The 26,492-nt window shown below is 36.9% G+C and overlaps 2 protein-coding genes across 3 annotated transcripts; one reads left to right on the forward strand and one right to left on the reverse strand.

Annotated features, from left to right (window-relative positions):
• Positions 1-444: 444 nt before the first annotated feature.
• LOC136219338 (alkaline ceramidase) lies at positions 445-4,484 on the forward strand. Its single transcript, XM_066006714.1, has 3 exons — positions 445-631; positions 2,319-2,642; positions 3,748-4,484. The coding sequence occupies exons 2-3, from the start codon at positions 2,392-2,394 to the stop codon at positions 4,259-4,261; spliced, it is 765 nt and encodes a 254-aa protein (XP_065862786.1). The 5' UTR covers positions 445-631; positions 2,319-2,391; the 3' UTR covers positions 4,262-4,484.
• Positions 4,485-5,365: 881 nt separating this feature from the next.
• LOC136219339 (protein NO VEIN) lies at positions 5,366-24,388 on the reverse strand. Of its 2 annotated transcripts, none has more exons than XM_066006715.1 (14): positions 24,211-24,388; positions 22,169-24,129; positions 20,830-21,167; positions 19,496-20,183; positions 18,910-19,041; positions 17,595-17,760; positions 15,240-16,981; positions 13,312-13,524; positions 9,626-11,842; positions 8,971-9,083; positions 8,276-8,678; positions 7,881-8,198; positions 7,079-7,336; positions 5,366-6,897 (listed from the first exon to the last, which is right to left on the reverse strand). In XM_066006715.1, exons 2-14 carry the CDS (start codon positions 22,991-22,993, stop codon positions 5,767-5,769), a joined length of 8,544 nt encoding a protein of 2,847 aa, XP_065862787.1. In that variant the 5' UTR covers positions 22,994-24,129; positions 24,211-24,388; the 3' UTR covers positions 5,366-5,766. The 2 variants fall into 2 exon arrangements, with proteins under 2 accessions (XP_065862787.1, XP_065862788.1); XM_066006716.1 differs by having other exon boundaries at positions 24,255-24,379.
• Between the last annotated feature and the right edge of the window lie 2,104 nt (positions 24,389-26,492).

Genomic DNA, 26,492 nt, shown 5'->3' on the forward strand with positions numbered 1-26,492 from the left:
AGTTTAGATGTATTAAGTCAATTGACTTTCAACTTATATTAAAAAAAATCCATTGAACTTCTTTTAAATCTAAATATTAATTATTTAAACATTTTAAAATCTAAATGATATTAATATATATATAATTTCTTTTTACGTTTTATATATTTATTCCCTTCCAAGGCCGATGCACTCCCGACCTAGGTCCAGGACCGGCCCTATTTACCACATAAGCCTATACATTAAAGTGTGAAATTATGTGTGGAATAAAATTCACAAAAGATTGAGAATAATAATTAATAACCCAGGCGAACATAGTAAAAGCAAGCATAACATAAGCACATTTATGAAAGCAATCCCAAGAACTGAATATCTTAATCAAACGGATCGAATTTCTTACACGCTCTTCAAATCCTCGCACGTGCCTTCTCCTCACGCGCTATTCGGTACAGCCCTAAGGTATTCCCACCAGTCACGAATCCGCTCGTTGCTGGTTTATTTTCTCTTTCGGTTTTCCTTCTTGTGTAGGAAAGGGAAAAAAACAGAAATCGATTAGACACAAATATAATAACAAAATTTTCATATATTTATGGAGATTATGTTTTGTTATCAGAGGATTAGGGCTTTTCCAATATAGATCTGACAGTTTAAGGTTAGTTTCTTCTTTTTCTTATCATGATTCTATATTTGCTGATAATTTAGATGTGATTTTCACTAGCAGAAAATTCTGTTATTACTTATCTTCTTTCTTTGTTTTGTATTGTTGAATTATATGTTGATGCGGCAGATTTCCAAGTACATTATTTGCGGCTTGTCAGTGTCATAGACTCATAGATCATATATTTTTAAGATTATATGTGTATGTGTGTGGTTGTTTGATGCCATTGGTTAATGACCGATGTTAACTTTCTGGAGACATTATCTTGCTTAAGAAGATTACATGCATTGCTTAATTATGAGCTTGTGAAATTGATAACATAGTTATGGTTTTGTACTTTCTTTTTCTTAATCTCTATTTTAAATTGAATTTTTTAGATTTTCTTAGTTGGATTTGCTTATCTAAGTTGTAGATTGATAAAATAATTGTTTACTTCAGTGAACAAACTTTGATTCGGATATGTTGGCATGCTTAAAGATTCAAGTAAATGAAGGAGGCTAATCTTCAAAGATTTGAGAGTTTACTTGTATCTGCACTAAATAATTTCTTATTTTAATAATTTGGTCTGCAATTGCACTTTTAAGAGCATTTCATTATTGAAGAGAAATTGATAATTAAAGCAGGTAAACTTATAATTTATCATGTATCTTTCATATTCAATATTTATGGTGGAATTTTGGTGGTTAGGCAAAACATTGATAGTTGTGAGGTTACAGTTGGTTGGCATAGAGGCTGGTAATTAGAAAAACCTTTTGCATTTCGATTGTGAGCCAGCAAGAGCTTGTGAAGTGTGATGTATGTTATTGATTTTTAGTCAATCTTCTTTTGTGGTTAATGTAGAGATAGATGTGCCAAGCACTTTCGTTGTTTGGCCATTACCAAAAAATTCAGAATGCCATTCCCTTGATGCTCGTGTGAACTGGTTGGTCAATGGATACTTTTATTAGTGTGTCAGGATATTTGTTTAACATTTTGTATACCTTTAGCGTACATATCTGTAGTAGGTTTGCTCTTTTGATCATTGTTTTGTTTTGTTCCTGATTAAAACAAAAGCTGGTACCTCGGCAGTTCCTGTTTTCAGATTTTTTTAATACTAATCAATAATCATGTTGAAACTTCAAAATGGGTTCTTTGCATACTTACTAATTGCTGGAGGAACTTCAATTGCTTTCAGTGTTCACACCCAGTTTCTTTCCCCCTTTCCTCACTTAGGTTTCTCATCTGCTATTTTCATTTATTTATGCAATGTTTTGCTAAACTGCAAATTAGTTGGCAAATTTTATTAGTGCTTCCTACATGGAGATTTCTATCTCAACAGTGAAAAAAAATTAATCAGTCTGTTGATATTTATAACCATGCTATGATGGAGGTGTTGTATTATTGAAGCAGCATTTGCACCATTTTCTTCAAAATTGGAGTCTCAGTTGGTTATTATCCTTAGAAATTGTCTTCTTTAATGTGACTTAGATTTACCATGATAATTCTTTTAACAGGGAAAAAGAGAGGTTTACCATTTTTCAAAACATTTTAGAAATTGCTGGTTACAACTCTAATTTTGATATGCAAGTTTCTCCAGTAATGATTTTTTTTTTAGCTATGGTTACAACAATATGAAAATTGCTGGTTGGATATCACCCAATGAAAGTCTATAATTTCATCCTTTCCCCTGTATATATTGCAGGTTATGTCCCCTATAAATTCATAGCAGAAGGTGCATATTCAAATATTATACACTTGAGCATATATTTTGAAGAATGTCAGAAGCAATATCGAGCTTTTGGGGTCCAGTAACGTCCCCTGAGTGGTGTGAGAAAAATTATGTGTATTCTTCTTATATTGCAGAGTTTTTCAATACCATTTCAAATGTCCCTTGCATTCTTTTGGCACTCATTGGCCTAGTAAATGCTCTGAGACAACATTTTGAGAAGAGGTTTAGCGTACTTCACATATCTAATATGATACTTTCCATTGGAAGCATGCTGTATCATGCCACATTACAACACATGTAAGTGCCCTTCTGTAATACTTGCTGTGGTTCATCATTTGTTTAACTGCTTCAGTAATTATATTTGATGGATAAATGTCATGCAGAACTATCTGAATGGGTATTATAGAATAGGGCATATCTTGTAGTTTAATAAAATTAAGAACTACCTTGCTTGAGAATTTAAAATCTTCTACATGTTAGGTAGTTGGACGGAAATTTGTGGAATCCTTTGTGGTTTTGGATTTTCTGTTTACTTTTAAGCTATAGACTTCAAATTGTTCTGCATTGATTTCGGACTACATGAAGGTTCCTGAAATTTTTCTTGGTGGGCTCATTGTATAACTGATTCTACATGCCAATCATATTATCTTCTAAGCTTTTTGGTCCTATAGCTATATTAGATGATTATGTACAACAAAATACAGCATGAAAAATTTACATATTTCATTTTTAGAGTAGGCAATGAAAAAATGTTGGATTGTAAGCTAGCACCGTTCGAATTTTTCCTGTGAAAACTTTCATAAATCTGTTCCCTTTTTTAGGCAAAATTATGAAAACCTATTTGTTTATTAACTTTTCTTAATCTCCTCTTAGTTTGTGGTAGGTTAATATTTTGATATATATAATTAAAGATTGGTTAATTAAGTTCATAAGGAAATTGAAGAATATAAATGAATGTTTTGAGTGAAATCTCAATTGCATGACTTACTTATGGGCATTAGAGAAGTACTAAGGTTATAGGCATACATTACTTTAACTCATCTTCATGTTTTATTGAAACTGTTCTCTCAGGAGACATGATAGGTTTATATTGCCTCAGTTTTTCCTTATTTTATCTTGTACACATGTGAAGAATATATGATCCCTGACTAGTTGGTTGGACTGAGGCTTGGTTATTTTGTTGTATGAAGAATCTGTTATGGACTATCCAGGAATAATTTTTCTCTTTTGTTTGCTTGTATAATTTTTGAAACTAATCCTTTTCTTGTTTTCATATGCTGAAAATTGCGGAACTTGGGATTGTTATTTAGCTTATGAGGTGTCGTATATGATTGTTTTGAATATGATTTGATGTTTACATAAAGTAGATCTAAGTCATGGTCTTTTCTCAACCTATTTGTAGGCAACAACAAGGTGATGAAACACCAATGGTATGGGAAATGCTTTTGTACTTCTACATCCTTTATTCACCTGACTGGCACTACCGGAGTACAATGCCGACCTTCTTGTTCCTCTACGGAGCTGGATTTGCTGTCGTCCATGCATGGATTCGATTTGGTATGGGCTTCAAGGTGCACTATGCAATACTTTGTCTTCTTTGCATACCACGGATGTACAAATACTATATCTACACAAATGATCAGTCTGCAAAAAGGCTTGCGAAATTATACGTTGCTACACTATCCTTGGGAACTCTTTGTTGGCTCTCGGACCGTCTTCTCTGTGACAAAATTTCTCTGTGGTACGTGAATCCCCAGGGCCACGCTCTATGGCACGTATTGATGGGTTTCAATTCGTATTTCGCAAACACGTTCCTGATGTTTTGTCGTGCTCAACAATTGGAATGGAATCCAAAAGTTGCCGATTTCTTGGGGCTTTTTCCATATATCAAGGTTGAGAAAAAGAAGAGCCAGTGAGAAAGGAGTATTGGGCGTTTTTTTGACCTCGTTGGGAGAGGTAGATGTGATGAACAAACAAAAGCAGAATTCTTTTTTCTTCCTCTTATTTGAAGTGAATGTAAATGATAGTTGAATATTGAGTTGGATTTTGGTTAAATTTTTAAGTTGTATAACTAGCGGTTTGGTTTAGAAACTAATTGTATGGTCAGTGTTTACAGATCAATAGATTATTTTTTCTCCAGCCTAGACATGTAATTTCTTTTTCTTTTTGTCACCCCTTTACGATCGTACAATAGAATATTTCATCCTCTGTGTTGCTTGTTATCGGAAATTTGCATTATTAGCATTCTATTGTCGACTTTGTTTACAGTACTATATACTACGTAAGAACAAAAGAAAACCGAGTTAATTCTTTAACTTAATGATTGAAATTTCTGTTAATACTCAGCGGTACAGTCTAATTTACTATTGCAACCTTTCAAAAGCTGTCTTCCACTGTAGCTATCAACTCAAGCATCTCCATTAGACCTTACAAGTGCTGCTATTCCCAATTATCAGTCCCTTTTTTTTTTGTTCTGTTCCTTGTTGGGTTCCTCCTCCATTCATTCAATTCACATGGTTATGCCTCCTATTGTTGCGTTTTAAAGGATCATCATAGCTCTTTACTGTCGAGTCATGTTTATTGGAAGGAATCGCTGATCCTTTCTATGTTGAACACCTTGATCTTAGAGTGTTGGCTCTTTATTGCAGTGTCGTACTGGTCCATTGGAAGGGGAAGGGATCACTTATTCTATGTTGAATACCTTGATCTTAAAGAGTGTTCAATTTGACTTGTGGACAATGTCAGGAGAAGTATTATGATAGAAGTTGATTGTCAAAATGTTTTCCTTACTCATCATGATAATGTTTCTATGAGAAATGCAAATGTGAATGCCCGTAACCTTGCAAAGGTTACAATACAGGTTGAGTCTACTACCCCATAACCATAGTTGATGTTGATGGCTTTTGTGTTTAATGCATTTCAGTTGTCTTTCAAAAAAAGAACAAAGCTAAGCAAAAAGAAAATCGTCATAAAAGTAGCTTCAAAAATACTTGGCATTGAAATACAATGATACCACTACATTTGATAAAGAAGATGGATGAAATAAATAACACTGTTCTGTGAATTGTGAACTATATGTACAGAGCTTTGAGGTTCTCACATGTGTAATCCTAACATACAAATAGTTATCGAAAAATGTATTCCAGAACAAAAATAACTGATAAAAAAAAAATTCTCTCCTGAGCTATTTGAGCCAGGAACCATTAAATATTCTAACATTATATCTGTAGTTATTGTCCTCAACAATGGCCAAGATCAAAACTTCAACCAACCAACTGAAACTTCCTATCATAAACTGAAGAATATCATACAACAGGTAGCCTTGCCTACCTCAAAACCCCCGAGCATTAAGGCAAACTGGGTTTCCGAATCTGCAGAAAGGTAGACAGGCATATACTTCTCCATGTTAAATACAAAAAAATTAGCACCTGTCAGAAACAACAGTTCCCTCCCGCTCTCTTGGCATCATAAGCACCAATTGCAACTTGCCTGTTTGACATTGTTTTACAGGATTCCGAAATATTGTGACCCTTGCTGTATTGTTAATAGAAAGGATTACATGAGCAATGCTAAAAGACTCTTGTTTTTCAGCTGCGAATTGCCACTCTCTCTTTGTAATATTAAACCAATCTTTCCTAGCAGACTTTGTTGCCTTCACTTCGAAATACTCCATACTTTCTTCCCCCTTTTCTAAAACTATATCATATGGTAACCCGGTTTCATTATCTTCATTAACCCACCTCACAACTTTTCCTCTAAATTTTTGAGTTAAATATTTGAAAGCAATTTGTTCCCCTAATCTTCCAGTGCGCAGTATTTCAGCAGCATTAGGCGTACCTGTCTGTAATTTCTCTCTCCAGCTAAATCTAGATGAACTTGGTTCAGGATTAGATATGATAGGCAATGGTTCAGCATCATAACTCTCACTAGGTAATCTGATAGGAGCAGCACCGACATCAGTATTTACAGTCTGATTTGAACCAGGAGCAAATTTATTGACCAAATTTTCGGAGTCCAATAAATCTGACTCTGTCGTGCTATCTTCAATCATCCAATCAGCATTGATCTCAAATGGTACCGATGTATCATTTTGTGTATCGATCTCCTCCAAATCATTCTCCTCATCCTTGCTCGAACTGTTGCGATGTTGTAATGCAACCTGGGACCTGGAACCATGTTCAAAACCTGGTGCAGTTTTCCAATCTGCAGGAGGCCAACTAGAGCTGATTCCAACTTTCTTCTTGGATTTTGAGATCTGATTATGTATTGCCGTTAGCTCAACACCTGTCCGGAATGATTCATCATTTTCCACTGAAGAAGAAATGGTAGAGAGTGACCAAGAAGACTCGTCATCAGGAACCTTAGGCATTTTTTGGCTGTTCATAATGAAGGATTCTATTTGGTCCTCAGTGGAGCCAGATTCCACCATGGTTGTGATCATATGAAGGAAATTTGCCAAATGTAAATTTGAAGTGCCACCAAAGAACAAACAAGAAAGCTCCAAAAACAGAGCATGTGAATCAGATCCTGAAGTTGCATATAGTGTATTACCCTGAAAAGAAGAACAAATTCATATAATTATGCGGGAAAAGAAACGACTGCATATCAGTATATATATATGAATCTATATGATGTAGGTTTCCTCAATTCTTGAAAAACACCTTCAGAACTTGGAGCAAATAACACCACCAAGGAAGTAAAACATGTAGAAATACGTAGATCCTATTTCATACCTGCAGAAGACAGCTACATTCATGTCGCTTCTTGGATGCAGTTCCAGAGCTTTTTAAGGCATTCCTATAAAATAATTTCTCAACGACTGTGATCTTCAGCTGCTTTATACTATTGAATTCAGACTGCTTAAGTTGGAGGTATAGATCGCGATGTACACAATAGATATAGCGCTGAGCATAAGGAAGTGCCCAGTCAATCAATGAAGCTTTCAAGCTACAATCTGCTGGACCATAGTATATTGGTTCACGAGTTATGATCTGCATGAAAAAAGAGAGAGAGGTCAATATAACAAGAATATAAATGACGTGCGAAACCTAATTTGAAAATCATGATAAGAAATGTTGGACGGACAGACTGCAACACACATTTGATGTTGACAGCAGATAAAACATCAAAAAGTGCATTATGGTGACTGAAAAAACTCATAAAACACTATAAAGGAGTGCCTCCACATGGTGCAAATAACAGTAATAAACTTTAAACCCCTGAAGGCACGTATCAGCTGTTAGGCATATAATTGAACCTGTGCATATAGATTAGCACTTCACCTCAACTGAAAGCTTCAAAATATGCCAAATTTACATCATTAGGTTATAAAGATACATGCAAGGCAAAACAATAGGACTAATTTCCACATCATGAAGGCATAGAAATGCGGCATTGATAATTTAACAGTTGAGATGGTCAGTAATCCTTGAACTAAAATAACCTCATTTACGCATTTTTATAATAGAAAAAGGAAAAGAGGGACTGCAGAAGGGAGGGAGAAGGGGGTTGGCAAAGCATAGCTAGTGTACTTACCTCCGAGAGAGCAGGAATTCCTAGATTCTGCAAGAGGTCTGAGACTTTACTTCGAAGAACATCCTCCTCATGGACGCTTAAATTTCCGAAGTACAGAAAATCAATATCGTCCGTTTCCTTAAACATCTTCTTCAAATTCTTATCATCGCACCAACAAATCTTATGGAATGAAGGGTGCAGTGAGACCCACTTATCCAGCACAGTGGGAAGGACTGCATATTCCTCTTTCATAAGACATTCTTTCATGTTAATGATTTCTTTAGAACTTAGAGATCCAGATCTTAGCTCATCAGCCCACTTCAAAAAAACTTGAAAAACCTAAAAGACAGAAGGAGACAATTAGATTGCACCACTAATTCACAACTTCAAAGACATGGTCCTACTAAGTTACTTACTTTACGAGCAGCCTGTGAAGGCAAGGCAACAGTTGATAACTGTTTCAAAATGTCAAAATAACCATGACAAGAAGGAACCTCGCATACTCCACATTCTTTAACAAAGAAGTCATAAAGCCCTGTATAAACATCGCATAAAGTTTTCATTAAGGGCTGCTGAGGCACGCTGGTAAAGCTGTTCTGCGGGTGAATCTTCTTCATGAGGTTAACACAGCCAGTTGGATCATGCCAATAAACTTCTTCCGAAGACAAGAATACACCAGACACCACATCCTCATGTCTTAAAACAGATTCATGTGGAACAAAAATAAACGGTACTGAATGCAGTGCCTCCGAAACTTGCTTCTTTGAAGCAACAATTTCGCCCCAGATAAATGAGTATAATTTCGACATTTGTGCTATACTGCACAAGAAAATAACATTTCAAGGATAGAAGGCAAAATACTACAAATATAATCAATAAACACATACACGAACATGACATGAATGCAAGCAATAAGATAAAAGAATCTCACCAAAACATAACAGTATGGTTCAGAAATTTATGTACGAATCACCATTTACTTAAATTTAAGCATCATCAAGTTTTTTTATTTTGTTCTTTTTTAAGAAAAAGAAAGGTGTAGCACATTTAGCAACAACTCATATGGAATATGATAACCTCGGTACCTCTGATAACAAAATTATTGTAATACCTGGCCTTGAAAGGTTTATCTGCCTCCCTCCAAGCTCTTAATATCTCCAGGGCATCATCGAGTGTAACTTTAGTCTTAAAGCCAATATCACTCACTAACTTTGTGCTTCTCACCTGTTTCACCAAGACAGCAGAACAGATTATGTCAAGAAGACAGGTCAGGTGTCAGATATTTTCTAACATTTGCTGTTCTTTGCATATCAACAACAAACCCGATAACAGAATGGTAATCATGTCAGCCTTTATCAAATATGCAGATCTACCTATGAGGAACCTGAATTAAGAATTAAAAAAGCAAGACCTATTCCAACTCCTCCCACCCATTAACCCCACAACCGTGGAAGAAGGAAAGGAATGGACCATATGAAGGAATGCACAAAGCATTAGAAGTAATAAGCAGCCCTAGCAGCCCCGCACATAAAAAGTAACCTTACTTTATGTTCTTTCTCTTGAGATATATTGCTGAGTTTTTCGTTTTAATTTTATCAAATCAAAACTGACACATTGATAACAGAAGGCATTAATATATTACTTAATAAAAATAAATATATTTGGACCTGCAGATGGGGGAGGAACATTGCAAAAATAATTGCTTCAAGTGGAAGACTAATTTCTCTATCATTGTCCAGTTTGTTTGACATTAATATCATACTAACCTTTGGAAGTGCATATGGAGCACAACCTCCCAGTAGAGAGCGTACAGTGTCACAGTCGTGGAATAAATCTTTAGGGTAGTGAAGCTTATTATCCATGCTTGATGCTACCCATCTAACATCACGGATGCTGCTTAAAAAGGATGACATGAAGGTTCTGCCATCAACACTAGATATTGAATTGCAATAACCTGTCGCTTTGCTGCTAAAGATATCATCCCATAATGTGTCAAGAACCTCCAAGAGATATTTACATCGTTTCCGATCACCAGCAATGCACAACAGAGACAATATTTGTACTAATTCATGGGATTCCCAATCTTTGACTGCTACTCCAGCAGAAATCAGCTCTGCATCCCATGTAGTATTCTTCAAAACTGTGTGATATAAATCAGAAAAGTTTTTCTCAGCTTGGACAACTTGCACAAAGTCTGTGACACCAATTTCCAGTAAAAATCTTCTCCACTTCATCAGACAATCAGAGAGTGAATCATTCACGGGATGCTTCAAATAAGAGATATCGACCTCGTGCCATTTCATATCAAAATTGTTAATCAATTTATTTATATCGATATGATTATCAAATTCTTTACTGAAATGAATAGATGTATCAACAAGTCTTCTATATCCAAAATTTGTTAATATATAGGCCTTACTTTGTAACTCGGAGATGATATGCTCCCTTTCAAAACAACAATTAGGGCAGCTAGATTGCAAGTGAATCATCACAAAGCATAGATAATCTGTGATTAAATCCTTGCCCCTGGTTGAGATTCCATCATTTGATATAGCTGGTAAAATGTGAACCTTCATTATTTCATGTGCAGATAGCTGTTGAGCACCAATTTTCTGAAGCATCCTAACAATGTTGTCCACTATAGTTCTATCAGCAGCCGATGTAGAAAAGACGGCAGGATTTACAATCCTAAGTTTAGCATATAACTGAGGAAAAGCCTCAAGTTCTTGTGTGCCATCAAACCCAGCATTTAAACTATCAGAATGTAACCAAATCGTACCTCCATCAACTGCACTGTATGTACCGTCTGAAAGAGGAATAAATGGTATCTGTTTAAGGCTATCTATGAGATCAGTGGCTTCTGAACATTGGGAAAGCATCATATAAAGAGCATTTAGGAAAGAAGATAGCCAACCAAGACCCATTGACTCCAGACCACCTCTTACACGACACAAACAAGTTATAAACTTGATGAGAATTTCTGGTCCATACCCTGCAATACCTAGTGCCCTCGCAAGTGAATCAGATAGTACTATATTCCTATCTAACAATCCAAGGCCAAGGTGCTCTTGAAGCAAGCCATCAGGTAGAAGTTCCAGAGCTTGTTCATTCCAACCTCGCAAAACATTGCATGGAGGGACCATCTTACATTTATCCCCTTCTAGGAGCAGGCAGCTTGTCCTTCGTAATTCTAGAGCAATTGCTTTAGGGAGCCCAGAAAAAAACCCATGCACCTCCCCAACAAGTGGAACAAAATTCATAAAAGCTGAGACAGCTTTTCCTGGATTATCCCTAAGACAAGAAAGGGCGCAGAATGATCTCTCTGCTTTGACAAACAAACCAGGAAACTTTGTCAGCAACCACTCGTTCCATGGATCATTCTTATCTACTTCCTGTCTGGATGAAGGAAGAACAAAGTCGCCTTGGAGAATAAATTTCAGACCATATGTTCTTAGAGGAAGAAAAGCAAAAACAGGCTGCAACTCCAGACGTGCACAGTAATCCCCATTATTGGACTCCTCCAATGGAAATGCTATGGCAATTTCAGTTGTCTGGACTTTAGGACGACTTGTATGTGCTTGCAACTTTTGAGATTCAACTAGCCAAGTCATTTTATATTTTCCACAAGAGACCTTTATAATGCCATCTTGCAAGATTTCTTTTCTCATGACAAGGAGTGAATTATTGAGCACATTCCGAAACATGATGCACTGAAGCCGATGAAGAAAGAGAAGTAAAGAAGGATGAAGATCAGAAAACATTTTCATAGCAGTTTCTTCTGATAATTTTGACCGAAAAGGAAGTAAAATACAAGTATTCCAAGTATTCCTATTCATTTGACAAGTTTCTCTCAATATAAGCTTGCTATACAATTCAATATTGCAGGGAGCAACAACTGTGGGTAAAACAAAACCAATCTGACCTCCACTTATATCAAACTTGATATGAAAACCATTAGAATGAATCTCTGGAGCATCAGTTACCTTCAAAAGAACAAAAGAAAATTTATGAAGAAAATTATTATAGGAAAAGGAACGAATCATAAGTCATAATCAACACATGGCCCTTTGCAGTTCAATAGAGGGTCCGACATAGATAATGGTCTGCATAACAGGGGAGACCTTTCACCTTCTATAATATTCACAATAGTGGTTAATAGCTCCATATACATTGGTGGATAAAGAACTACAACCTGAGCTACCATACTTCCTCCACTCTCAAAATGAATCAACATGTTAGTCAAAATTAAGGAAGTCCTTTCACTAGCTGTACTTCAGAAAGATTTCAATTCTATACAGCAAGAGTTCTACACAGTGATTTATTGTTCTTTATCATGAACATTTATAACTACCTAAAGAGGCATATGTCTGGGGATATATAAAATTACGGATTATATGTCAAGTAACTCATGGTGTTTATACACCCACATGCAAAAAATGTATCATATCTTGGTGATTTTTAGCCAGTGTTCTAAAAATCGACCCAAGAGCCCACCTAGGCGGTGATTTTTACAACACCATCCCCGATTTCTTTAAATCGAGCCGTGTAAATTGGTTTACCGATTTTTTGCCACCTGGGCGGACTTAGGCGGTTCCAAGAGGCCCCAGGTGGACCTTTCAAAAAAAAAAGTCACGTGATTTTATGTCAATTTTTTTCAATTTCAAAATAAAGTATTAACTAACCTAAAACTAAAAGAAAATACCTAAACTATCAAATGTTAATTTTTAAGGATATTAAAGTTATTTTGTTGGCACTTTTTTATTTTTCAAGGACGTTAATGTAACAAATATTAAAATATATATGTTTTTCTATCTTAAATCTTTTCTATCATTATTTTACATAGTATAATTCATACTTCAATAGTATTTATATATAATTTATTTAGTAAAAATTAAAAAAAAAAAGACAACAATACAAATCCAATTAATCCCCGATTAATCACAGGGGACCCTGTCCGTGCGGTTAGCGCCTAGCATTTTTTACAACCTTGTTTTTATGAGTGAGAAACTTAGTTAGCTTGGAACATGAAACTTGCTTTTATTTACATTTATATAAGACAAATGAGATTTGTTTAAGCAACAACGTTGTGGTAAACACTCATGTTGTTGCATAGCAGACACCTCCTTTAAAGAGAAGTTTTAACTATAGCCAGCAGGAACAACTAAAATGGTTGCATCTGACTCTATGAGATAATGCATTCTCTCTAGAATCTGCTTATGAGAAATTGTTGGTTAAAACAGAGGAAATGAAATGAAGTGCTGCCCTTATAAAAACCTATTGGATTACCAAGCATCTGATTTTCCTCAAAAACCAAAGATCTTACAAAAACAAACTTAGTGCCTCATTAGCATCTCCTATCATTGGTGACCCATGGGGAACCAAAAGAAAATTAGAAAATTTATCCTTTTAAACCAAGATTTTATTTGGCTAGGTGAAGAGGTTAGGAACATACCCGAAAGACTGATTTGAAACCAATCCCTTTCTGCCCTATGTATCCAGTACCAGATCCTTTCTTGGTTGAGTTTCCAACATCACAAAGAGCTCTGATGTTTTGTTCAGAGAAGCCTTGCTCATTATTTAAAACAACAATGCTTGATTCTTGAAGAATGAATGTTAGAGTTGGTTCCACATTCCCTGGATAGATATTGTCATCAGCGTTTTGTACCTGAAGCAACATTTTTATGGGATTGAGATCATTGAATACAGTTATATCAGCAACATAATGCCTGGAGAACAAACAAGTAAATGGTGAATCACTGATTATGTTTCCTGATTACAACTAAAAACGAGGGATTTTATACCTGATGCTGCCAGTCTAGTCTATTTAATACCTAGAATTTATAAAAGAAGAACATATCTTACTGAAAAACATATTTTCAAGTGCAAGTAACATAATAGGGCTAATGTTTCTGGTCCAGCTTGGCACATTAGTTTTATGTCTTGGTTCCTACAGCAAATTGCAATGCATGTTTATGGCTTGGCAGTCTATGATCTTCCCTACTGGCAGATTCCTCTTCCAGTTCAATGAATCAGAAGCATTGAAATTCTGGTTTAGAAATTAAAAGTGACTTATCTCAGCCCCTACTGCATCTGAAGAAATCATATAACGGAGAGATTTAAAGCTTGACCATATGGAAACAGATAGTTGAGCACAGAAGTCTCAGCTGGTTTGTTTCCCCGTGAGTTTCAGTTGTAATAAGGTCCAATATGAAATCTAATTTTGATCATACTTTACTTCAGATTCTTGTAGACACCAATAGCATGTGAGCTTCCTGACAGATTGCCTTTTGTTCAAGTTTTTTCTGCAACAAACGAGTATTCAATAAAGAAACTAAGTAAAAGGAGTGAGACCTAAAGGCCATTCTGCTTTTGGAGAGTCTTACAGAACATATGCTCCAAGCTATTACTAAGCTAAGTTGAAGAATTTCAGGATTCATTGCAGTTCCACCTGTATGTACAGCACTAAATTTGGTTTCGGGGCCTAGCAGAACTCGTAACTGTATCGAACAATTACTAGTCTATTCTATACATATAGCTGGAACACATTATACTGATTAAACAGCATATATGGATGTTCTTTGTTAAGCACGTAGAAAGAAAGCATTTTTTTCCTTTCATGGGGAAAGGCAAAAAGACAAGTGAATATCACATAGTGAGGTCTCATAGATATGTATCAGTGAACATATTCAGACGAGAAGTGAATAACACATGGCAACGTCTCACAGATATCTATCAGTGAACATAGAATCCTTGTCTCAGGTAAACACTTGCAAATGCACTGTTACGACAAACTTACTAGTTAATTAGCTATTCAGGAGACCGTACATGGTTAATATATCTTCTTTCATTTTGACTAACAAAACAGCATTGAATCATGATGATCAAAATACGAATTTTTATTAACACAATGGAAGGCATCAATAACTAGGATGGTTGATGTGAAGCTTATTTGCAGCTGTAATCCAATCGCTAACAATAAAATGACCAAAAGACATTTTCATATCCATAAACAGGTGATAGGACCTCCCTTTTTAATCAACAGAACTTTTTGTTCCCTTCCAACGCATCAATTAGCTAGTCCAAGGCTCACATGCACTTCTAAACTTAGCATGATATTGTCAATACTTACTGATTGTTGGAACAAATTGGAAGCAACAGTGTTTAGCATAATGAAGAAATCAGAGGTAAAAGATGAAAAAAAAAGAGAGGGAATTAAAGAAACACCATCTAGAAAACTAAAAATAAGAAGACTAAAAATAAGAAGATAAGAAATGGAGAGCCAATATATAAGCTTTCCCCACTCTAATCATGAATCAGATAAATATAAATTACTTGCATGTAGAATTCTATGAACAAAAGGAAAAGGAGAGTCCGCTTTACCAGCTCAAGAAGAAAATGAGAATCCTCAGAGTACAATTCCTGCGAAAGACAATGGAGTGCTCTCCCTAAGCGAGCATGTTGCTTTTCCAACATGGTGCTCTCTGAGCATGAAAGATTTGGATCCAAACCAAATTCATACCTCCTGATAGATTCAATTACCTGGGTTGCATCCTTCTTGTTGCTCTCAGAAGATTCTGCTGCACAACCATTGTCAATCCCATCAATAGACAATGCTGTATCTTGATTTGTCTCACTAGTTTCAGTACTTCCATTATTATGCACAACTTCCTCAAGACATATAGTTGTTACTCCATCACCACAAGAATACATATCCATTGTATTTTGCATATAACTTGAGCCTGTACCTAAGGCAGGCCTAACAGCTCCCAAACGTACAGGTATGGAAGGTGTGAACAATTCAGTTATACCACTGGAACAAAATTTGTGGTAATCATCAATCCATTCTGCTATGCCAATAGATAATCCTATTTGATGTAGCATGATACGTTCTTTTTGGTTGCATTCACACAAAATGGCATAAGGAGCATCTTTAAATACAGATTGCATTCCATGAACCAATATATCAGCTACAAAACCATGAAATTCTGAAGGCAGATAACCAAGACAATCAATTAAATATCTGGAAGCAGCAAGCACTCCTTGATTAGTTCGGGTTGAGAACTTCACTGATCCAACTACATTCTTGTCAACCCCATTAACTATCTTTCCATGAGATATATAGTTCTTATTGTCGTGCACTTCTATGTTCTCATAATGAATCTTCAAAATGACATCAAATGCACGGCATGCATAAGATTTTAGAAGCAACAAAGGAACATGTTTTTCTCCACCAGCCAATGATACCAAGGACAACAATTCTACTGCTGTTTGGAAAGCTGATTTCTGAAGTGCTGCTTCCAAAAATGAATCTGCATTAGCAGACTGATTAATTCGAATCACCTTACCATCTTTCGTCACCAAACACAACAACTCTTTGGCATTCACTTCGCTCAACAACCATCCCACGAGAGGACCAAGAGATGGAGCAAATATAAGGTCCCAGTGTGACCATGAGTTCAAATCAGATAACATCGGTGCCCTAAGCAGAACTTCAATGGCACTCTTGGAGGTGATAGACTCAAAGGCTGACATTTTTTGCCCGCCGTTGGTTCCCGCCTCAGTAGTTTTTATGATCTGATCTTTGTTTAGTGGTTCACCAGCATACTCTTTTCCTAACAATGTTGCAGAAAACAGGACACAGTTTGAAATTGCATTTTTCTTATATTCGCCTAGGACTTTTAGAAAGTCCTCCATTGAGCCATTTTCCACAATTCTAAAACTCAGCAGAGGAAATTGCTTTGCAAATAATGCAAAAATCATCTGCTTTGCAATAGTTTCATCCTCCCATAAATTAGTTGCAGCTTGTGATACCAACAGCATTAACTGATTCTGGAGCACGGAAACCTCCAGAGGAGGCTTTCCACATATATCAACAGCAAAAAGCTTCTGTATTTCAGTAGGCAACAGATATGCATGCTTCTCTAGGAAACTAAAAAATTCCCCATGATCAAGAGACTTGAATTCTTTAATCCTATATTGATCAAGCAGCCAGAACTCACAACTGCACAGCTTCTTTAAGGAGCTAAATTTATCTTCTAGAGGAGATTTGCCATTGCTCCAAAACTTGGGATCCAGTTTGTAGTACTCAGAAATCTTCTGAAGAATTTCTTCAGCTGTAACACCTGTTAGACTGATAAATCAGCAAATGCATGGACTATTTACAGATAATACTGGCCAAGTAACTTATAACAGAACCACCATTAAGCATTGCACACAACATTTCTTCACTAGTACTCCCTCCATTTTGTAATATTTTGTCATTTTGGAAAGAATAAATTGTTCCAAATTACATTTGTCGTTTTACAAAATTAAAAAGCTATTTAATAATTTTTTCCAATTTTATCCCCCTATTTAATGTTGGTTACAACTTAAAACAAAGGCATTTATAGGAAAGTCTTAATAAAATGAGACTATAATCAAGACATTTTAATTACTTTCTTGATATATGTGCATCCTATTCGCCTCATGCTTTTGATTGCTGATGTGTTCATTATAGCAACCTTCAAGAAAGATGAATAATACCACTTGTAATGCCAATACCAGAATTAGTTCAAGAATGGAAATCTAACTTTTTTTAACACATTTCCTATCAGAAACAGTACTTTCAAATTAAGCATAATGAGAACAATATTTTGATATAAAAAGGGATATTAAAGGCAAAATCAATTGTAGTAGATAGAACCATGCAACAATAATGCAGTAAAGCATCAGCTCTGAAAAGGCAACAGTACTCACTATGTATTTGCTGCAGCCCACCATGGGATACAAATGATGTCTGTTTTTCACTTGGTTCAACATCAATGCTCTCATATTCAGAACGAGTGCTTGGCAATTCATTTTGAATTATGCTATCGAAAGCATTGTAGATACTATCGAACATATCAGATTTAATAGCAGTTACCTGTGAAATTTATAAAGCAACTTGGTCGATTATACACCATCTCAAATTAATACATCACAACAAATAAGAAAAGTAATGGCCAATCCCCTAAAAGGAAAACAGCAGCAGAGATGTGAAGCATTGAAAGCACAAGGTGTTTTTGTCAATTCAAGACACTATCCATTGCTATTCCAGATAGCATAAATAGACTTCATGTAGATGCACCCTTGAGCAAGAAAAGAAAATGCTTAAAAGGATTGCACTTTCAACCAGCAACAGTAAATAAGCAACAAATTTGAGGCATATAACGTTACAAATCTATATTAGACTAAGAACCGGTTTATCTGGTAAATAAAGACTATACTATATACATGAAACCTTCCAAACTAAAGCTGAGATCCTGCATCATAAATAATAATTAACGAGTGGTACTATTGGTATACATTATAGAAGAAAACAGAGTAATGAAAAACAAAGAAATAATAAAATAATAATAACAATGTAAGGCACAAATTGTTATGCAAGATGCATATGTGAAACGGACCAATTAATTTTATTATCAAAGATTAAAAAGGGCGGCCCGGTGCATTACGCGTCCCCGCTAAGCGAGGGTCCGGGGAGGGGTCCCACCACAAGGGTGTACTGGGGGCAAGCCTTCCCTTGCCAATTTTTTTGGCAAGAGGCCGCTCCTAAGACTCGAACCCGTGACCTTCGGTCACACGACAACAACGTTTTACCGTTGCGCCAAGGCTCGCAAGAGAATATCCCAAGAGCAAATTCTGCAGTAAATCCAACTCAAGTTAACCTTAAACTAAACCTAGTTATGTTCTTCACAATTAATTGCGAAGGAGATGCATACATGTACCTCAATTGAAAACTATATATAGAATTAACCCCAATAAGTTCATCAAATAGAACACAATGCTCAAGTGACAATTATATGATTCCTTAACTAGATTCCTCCAGGCTAAAGCCTACATTTCCAAAATTCCTCAAGTAAATTTATGCTTACTAAGTTACTCCACCTCCTTCTAGCGTTTTCACTTTTCCCTTGTGTTCCTATCTCTTTACACATACAATTCAAATATTAAATACAAGGAAGATACTAGTATATTCCGACTATCAAAAATCAATATTACGAAACATAACTGGGAAATACAATCAACTTACAGCAACATTGAGTAATCCAATCCACGGATCTAATGAAAACAACAGTTTCGTTCTTGTCTTCAATCTTCTCCTATCACGATCGCCCCTCCAGCCATCCCCAATTCTACAAAAGTCGGCCATTCTGTCAAGAACCTAGAAAAAGAAAAAAAAAAGATATTGATAGCCCATGAGACACATTTCATATTCCAATGAACCAAAATATTAAAAAAATAATAAATATGAAAAGGTTAGTTCCTAAATTAATCTGAAAATAGTTATTAGAAAATAAGGAAAATCATAAACTAGGTAGCATAGAGTTTTTGCTCTTTCTGCTTTTCATCTACCCAATAAATATAAGCAAAAGTAATATTTATCAAGGAGAAGAGGGGAGAAAGATGATGGAAGCAGCTACATTTAGTGCTAAAGTGAAGTCAAAATTTCTGAGCTTCGATTTAAAAATTCACTACGAAAATTAGTTTTAAAGCAGCCTCTAAATCTAAAACTCCTTCAAATTGTTCATATCAAGAAAAGAAAAAAAAATTGTAATGGATTTGGTGGATAGCATTAAGGAGATATAGTCAGACAATTATAATTGATACTGACTCACCTCAGTCAAAGTATGCTCCTTGAATGTTTCCTTCCAAGTTGTGATAAACCTTTTAATGGAGTCATAAGATAATGAAAGATCAGTTTCACTCATATTGTTAACAAAGTCATTATCGCCACGTTGAATTGCTCTCATAATTTGTCTTCCTGCCTTTCCTTTAAGCAATTTAGCAGGTGCAGAGTAAGTGCAGCTTGCATCTTCAAGTTTTCTTTTTTTTGTACGCAGCTCAGCCCTTTTGCGAGTCGAGCTGCTTCCAACAGGAGGAGACTGGCTCTCTATTTCACCTTTCAAACCCAACCGAGATATTTCTTCTGTTGCAGATGGGTAAGGACAAGTACTCACTCTATCAGTGTTATGGACATTCTGTAACTGAAGGTGGCTTCTGTCATCATTACTATTCATATTATCTTCATCGCTACTATCATCACTTTCCTCATCCTCTGAGCCTGAAGAATCAAATCTTATGTGCTTTCCTCGGAAGTCCTTGTGCGTGTAAGCAAAGGACTCGAGACGCTGGGATATTGCAGAAAAGCGTTTATCCAGGTTCTTTTTCTGTGAGGAAAAAACAGGACGTTTCTGGGATTTATTTCCAGATCCTTTAGCTGATGCTCTCAGTATCTCTGCTCCAGATTTCTTTAGAGACACATGTTCAGATCTGCTGGCTTCCCTAATAAAGGAAATGTGCATCCTGTGGCCGCAAAACTTAAAAATATCAACATAAAGCAACATGAATTTATCAAGGCTCACAAAATGTATATGCATTACCCAATTAGCATGTGAATTTAACTTAAGAGAGCCAAAAAAAAAAAATTTACAAAAATCATAGTTGTTAAAGGCGCGCCTCACTCAAGGCTCAAGATAGGGAGCCTTGATTGCAGAAAGCGAGGCCCTGTTTAAAAGGCTCTCCCCTTGTGCGCCTCGCCTGGGCCTCAGAGCCTGAATCAAGGCACGCCTCTGTGTTTCCACTGATATTTTTTTGCTGTTTTGTAAAACAAATGTTTCACTAATCTAATTTAAATAAGATTAGTCTTAACCATTGATCTAAATAAGAATATGAAGAGATATAAAAATGTTGTCCAGAAACAAGTTATTTTCCATGAAAAAAAATGTAACCATATTACAATAAACTCTAATGTGAGATACGGAAAACAAAAAACCATTTCTTACTGAATGCTTTATAAGATGCAATCAAACTTGGCTTCACAAATTATTGAAAGAAGAAACTGTGATGAAGGTAATGCGAACGTAATATCTTGAAATAAAGATAAATAATGAAAATGTATCTTGAGCAATATTGAAAGGGAGAAATCAATCAATAATATCCGAATACTAACCCCAGGCTCTGAATACGAATGCCAAGATTTCCTTTTCCCTTGGCAGACCTGTTCTTTGCAATGAAATCCAGAAATTCATCAATTATAACATCTTTCTTGCTACAAGTGGTCATGTACTCATGAAGACTCAGAATAATGTCCTCAGTAGTTATCTTCAACACTTCAGTCACATCAGGACTCACCAAAAAGTAATGCACAACCAGCGGGTGTCGCAGCAAAGGGCCCAATCCTAATTCTTCAAACCTCTCAATGCCCTCGTTCTCACAGATTGCCATCTCCAAATCGTACAATGATGTAATTCTTCGGACTCCAACAAAGCAATGAATAAAAGCATTAATCTACATAATTACCAAAAAAAAAAAAGTAAAAGTTAGCAAATCAATATTAAAATCCAGCAAGTAAAAGGCCAGTGAGCTGAGATTTAAAAAAAAAAAAAAATTGTGTTTGCCATTGTGCCTAAAGGCCAAACATCACATAAAGCCTCAGTGACTTAGAGCATCTCCAAGATAATCCTTTGTTAGGCTCTTAAGTTAAATTTTGAGGAGTTTGTAGCAAAATCCAACTCCAAGAGCCTCTTACTTCCTCCTTAAATCACTCCTCAAATCACTAAGAGTCTATTGCCTCTTCATTGCCTCTCTATTATTAAGGAGCCTCTATCCCCCCCTAGTCCCCTCCTTATTTTTTTATTAATAATTTATTATTGAGGAGTCCCTCCCCTCTCACAATTGTCAAATATAACTATACATAATAATTTTAATGATAAAAAAATAAATAAGGAGTGAGTATGAGGAGTATTGTTGGAGATGATATGTATTTTAATGTTATATAAATGGCTAAGAGTCAATTGTTTATATTATTTTGAGAGTGAACTAAGAGCCTCTCGGACATGCTCTTAGCACATTATCTTTCTCAACTGAGTAGCACCACCAGTTCTTAGCATCCATATTACACCGTCCATATTGTCAAGAACAATCCCATTTTTTCATTGTTTGCGCTGATTCGCATTGAAGACAACAGATAACAAATGTTAATGTTTCAAGTGTTAATATTTTGCTCATTTACGGTACAAAATGCAGTCATTACAGCATCGAAATGATTGGGGAACAAACAAAATCCTAAACAACTACTGTATTCAAGAGTGGATTAAAAGATAAAAAGATCGTGAAACAAAAATTCAATAAAAGATTAAAAAAAAAAGAGTACAAAACACAGATCAATCTCCTGAAAATTATAGAATAAATGCCAATGTTCCACTTCTAGAGTGACCTTTTCCAATATTTACTAGCAGCCAAATTCCTATGAACAAAATACAAAAACACTGGTTTCTACTTCTAATTACCTTTCCTTCAATGAGAATAAGTCGGTGCAGTGACGGCACTTCCTGCATTCTGAAGCCCAAAGAATCCCAAGAGTCAACCTGCAGTGTCATAAGAGCAGCCTGCGACGCTTTCCATGTCGACACACTCTCTCCAGAAGCAAGAAGATCTCCCCACGCCTTCTCCACTGCTTTGTCAACTCTCCCAATAAGTTCCTGCCCTTCATGGACAAACTGTTTCCTGTATTGTCTCTGATACTTGACCTGTTTCATATTCTGAAGAGGCGAGTATTGAGCTTGCTGCTTTTCCGAGTTATGAGACCGTAGCACAACTCCCTCAAGAAGTAGTTTCTCCTTTTGTTCGTCCTTCTCTGGTACCTGAAGAGGCACGTTTTGAACTTGTTGAGGAGAGACGAGTAGCGCCTCCTTTTCTGCTCCTTCAAGAAGTTCCTTACCTTTTTGTTCAACCACTTTCTGCCCCTTTTGAGGATGCAAATTTTGAAATTGTTGCTGAGTTACTATATGAGGTGGTTGTCGCTGCGAGGTGTAACCATGTTGTTGAGCTAAATTATTAGGAAATTGATGAGGAAAGGGGATATTAGGATTTTGAATGGGGAAGTTAGGGTTTTGGTGATAAGGGAAGTGGCCAGTGAAGTTTTGCTGGGGAGAGAAACCATGTAAACTAGCATAAGCAATGTTCTGCAAGTAATTCAAATTTTGCAAAGCGAAATTGGGATCTAGAGTAAGCTGAGGGGGCTGTGAAGGTGATGGAAACGGTTGCTGTTGATTATCGCGGCTTTGGTCTCTACCGCCGGCTCTGCCTCGGAAGGGACCGCGTTGCCCGCGCATTGGAGGGAAGATAGGTAAGAAAAGAATACCACGGAAAGGGTTAGTAAGAGAAACATTGGAGCATTTATAGGTAGGCTTTAGAGGTTTTAACTGCAAACATAGCGGTACATGGCTCTCTACTGAATCGGACGGATAATTAATCTCACACCTAGGTAAATCCTCTATCAATTAATATTTTAACCTAAATGATTTAAAAGAGCCAACCACTCAAGTGACTACATGGGGTTTTACTTAAAATGGTTGTTTTAAAACAAAATTGTCATGCTAAAAGAGTTTAAAAAATAATTCCTTGCAAAATGTTAGTATTTCATAGACCTGGGCATGGGTCGGTGAGCCTGTCCGGCCCGTCCAGGTCCAGGCCCATTTAGCCGGGTTTGGACACATAAAATTGGTGTCAGATTCGACCCGGTCCAAATCCGTATAAATCCGTCAAAAACTGGAGGAGCTTGGGCTATGTCAATTTTCCATCGGTCCGGCTCGATATACTATATATATTTTTATTATTATTATTATTATTTATATATATTATAATTTATAGATAGCTATTTTTTATTGTTATGTTGTAATTTATTTTGGATTTAATGTTTCCATAGGGATGGAAATTATTTGATGTATTAAAAAAACATAAAAAGAAAAAGACGCGTTGGAGAAGTGAGAAGTGAGAAGACCTCGCTATTGTCGAGCCCTAGATTCGCCGCACTCGCGGTTCGCTTGCTCTGTTCGCCGACCTCTTCCCTACCTTGCTTTGGTTTCTGCTGTTCGACGCCCTCACCATCTGCTTGCCTTGGCTTCGCTCTACCGTCGCTGCTTTCTCTGTTTCGTTTTCTCAGTTTCGTTCGGTTTTCGCCGTCGCCGGCTTGCTCTGTTCGACGGCCTTCTTCCATACCTTGCTCTGGTTTCTGCTGTTCACCACCCTTTCTGTCCGCTTGCCCTGGCTTCGTTCTACCGTCACTGTTATCTCAGTGTTGTTCTGTTTCCGCCGTCGCCGGCTGGATTTGTGACCTAAATTTTGATTGCCTTCCGTGGTAGACGTCCTTCTTCCCTGCCCTGCTCCGTTCCGTCTCTGTCTGCCCTTCTACCGTCGCTGCTATCTGATTCTTTTTGCTTCCGCCGTCGCCGACCACCAGATTTGTGACCTAAAATTTAATAACAGGATTTGTGTCCTAAAATTTAATAATAGGATTTGTGACCTAAAAAAATTGAATAACTGCCTTCACCTGTTGCTGATGGAGGAAATCATTGATAGAAGTGCTCTAATCACCTTAGAGGAGGAAGTTCAACCGGATGCCGCTGAAGTTCAATCCCGCCCCCAAACTTGGTGTTTGATAGGGTCTTTTCTAACAAACATGCCAATCAAAACCTCTTTTATGAAATCCACATTAGCTGATGTTTGGAGTCCCTCAAAAGGGATTTTTATTGAAGATCTAGGTCCCAATTTATTCCGTTTTGAATTCTACCATCCATGGGAGCGGGATAGGGTAATTCAGGGTGGACCATGGACTTTTGAACAACAATTACTGATGCTAAAGAGGCTAGAGGAGGATCAAAATCCTATGAATATTTACTTGTCTCGCACTGATTTTTGGCTGCAGGTTTATAATCTCCCAATCGGTTTTATATCTGAAAAGGTTACTGTCAGCATAGGTAACTTTGTGGGTACTTTTGTAGAAGCTGGCCCGAATAACTTCACATGGGTCTCTCATACCTACCTACGAATTCGTGTTTCGATTAATGTCCTTGCTCCGCTTAAGAGAAAAATGCAGATAAGTGTTCAAGGAGGTACTATTTTTTGGGTAAATTTTAAATATGAGTGGCTCCCAACCTTTTGCTTTGTTTGTGGACATATAAGGCACGCAGATAAATTCTGTCACGCTCTATTACAAGTGGCTGATCCGGTGAAAGTTGAGAGAGCATATGGGCCCTGACTTAGAGCCCCTACCCGTCGTTCCCAAGTCCCTAAGCAATCAAGATTTTTGTTTAGCCGACCTCCCCAGAACCTTTCTCAGACGAACAGTGTAGTCACTTCAGGTTTTGTCTCAGGGGCCGGTTCAGGTGAAAGGGAAGTTAGTATTCCGAAAATTGCTACAGCTGTTCCCCCAGGTTTTAAGACACTAAATAAGGGTAAGGCAACTTCTCAAGGCAATGAGTATATCCATCAGACACCAGAAGATATTGGTGTTGAAATTTCTGACCCGAAACGCAAGCGCTCAGGATCATTGGCCGAAGATACACAGGGAAGTACAAAAAATCTTATGGATTGCGAGGAAAACAATACAGTGAGATTGGAGACAGGTTTTGAAAATATCCCAGAAGCGAGTCGTGGTAGCCCGACTCGCAAGATAGCATGAGTATACTGTCCTGAAACTGTCGGGGGATCGGGAACGCCCGGACAGTTCGTCAGCTGGCAGATTTCTCTGCCAATTTACATCCCGAGTTCATCTTTCTAATGGAGGTTAAATGCAATCGACTTAAGGTGGAAGCATTGAAACAAAAGCTTTCCTTTAAGAGCATGTTTTTTGTTGATCCAATTAACAATGAAGGAGGCTTAGCGCTCTTGTGGAGAACTGTTAACTCAATTCAGTTGCTTGGTTATTCTTCTAATTTCATTGACTTCAGGGTCACTTTATTAGGTTTGCCGGAGTATCGATTAACCGGTTTTTATGGCTTTCCCGAGAGGTCGCGAAGGGCAGATTCTTGGCAGTTACTAAGGAGTCTTAGCTTGAATAATTCTGATCCCTAGGTTATCATTGGGGACTTTAATGATATGCTCTCTCATTCTAAGAAGAGAGGAGGTAATAGACACCCACCTACCTTGATAAGGGGATTCAGTGATGCTATTACAGATTGTGGGTTGTCAGAAGTCAGTATGAAAGGTTATCCGTTCACGTGGGAAAAAGGTCGTGGTTCAAGAAATGCTATAAAAGAGAAATTCGATCGGGCCCTTGCTAATAACAGTTGGTTTACGCAGTTCAGTTTGGCTTTTGTCTTGAATGAAGATGCTCAATGTAGTGATCATACGGTACTCTTCTTATCTCTAATTAATACTACAGATTCTATGTCTCGCCGCTTTCAGTTTGAAAATGCTTGGATCAAAGAAGCTGATTGCAAAGACCAGATAATTTTGGCCTGGCAACATTCAAATGCCAGAGGAATTCTGGTTAAACAGGAAAAATATGGTGAAATACTTGCAGCTTGGGGAAACAACATTCGCAACCGGTTTAAGAAAGAAATTCGTTGCTGCAGATCAGAAATTAGAAGACTGAAATCTTGTACTGATAGGCTGGCGATCGAAGCACTATTGGCTGCTAGGAATCGCCTATATGAGCTTCTCCTCCAACAAGAAGCCTATTGGAAGCAGAGAAGCAAGACACTTTGGCTCAAAGCTGGTGACCAGAATTAAAAAAATCACTTTACTGCTAACAGTAGGCGCAAAAGGAATGAAATTCGATGACTAAAAGATGAGGAAGGAAACTGGGTTGACTGGGAGACAGGGTTACCT

This window comes from Euphorbia lathyris, chromosome 2 (genome assembly GCF_963576675.1).
Source record: "Euphorbia lathyris chromosome 2, ddEupLath1.1, whole genome shotgun sequence".
NCBI classification, from domain to species: Eukaryota; Viridiplantae; Streptophyta; class Magnoliopsida; order Malpighiales; family Euphorbiaceae; genus Euphorbia; species Euphorbia lathyris.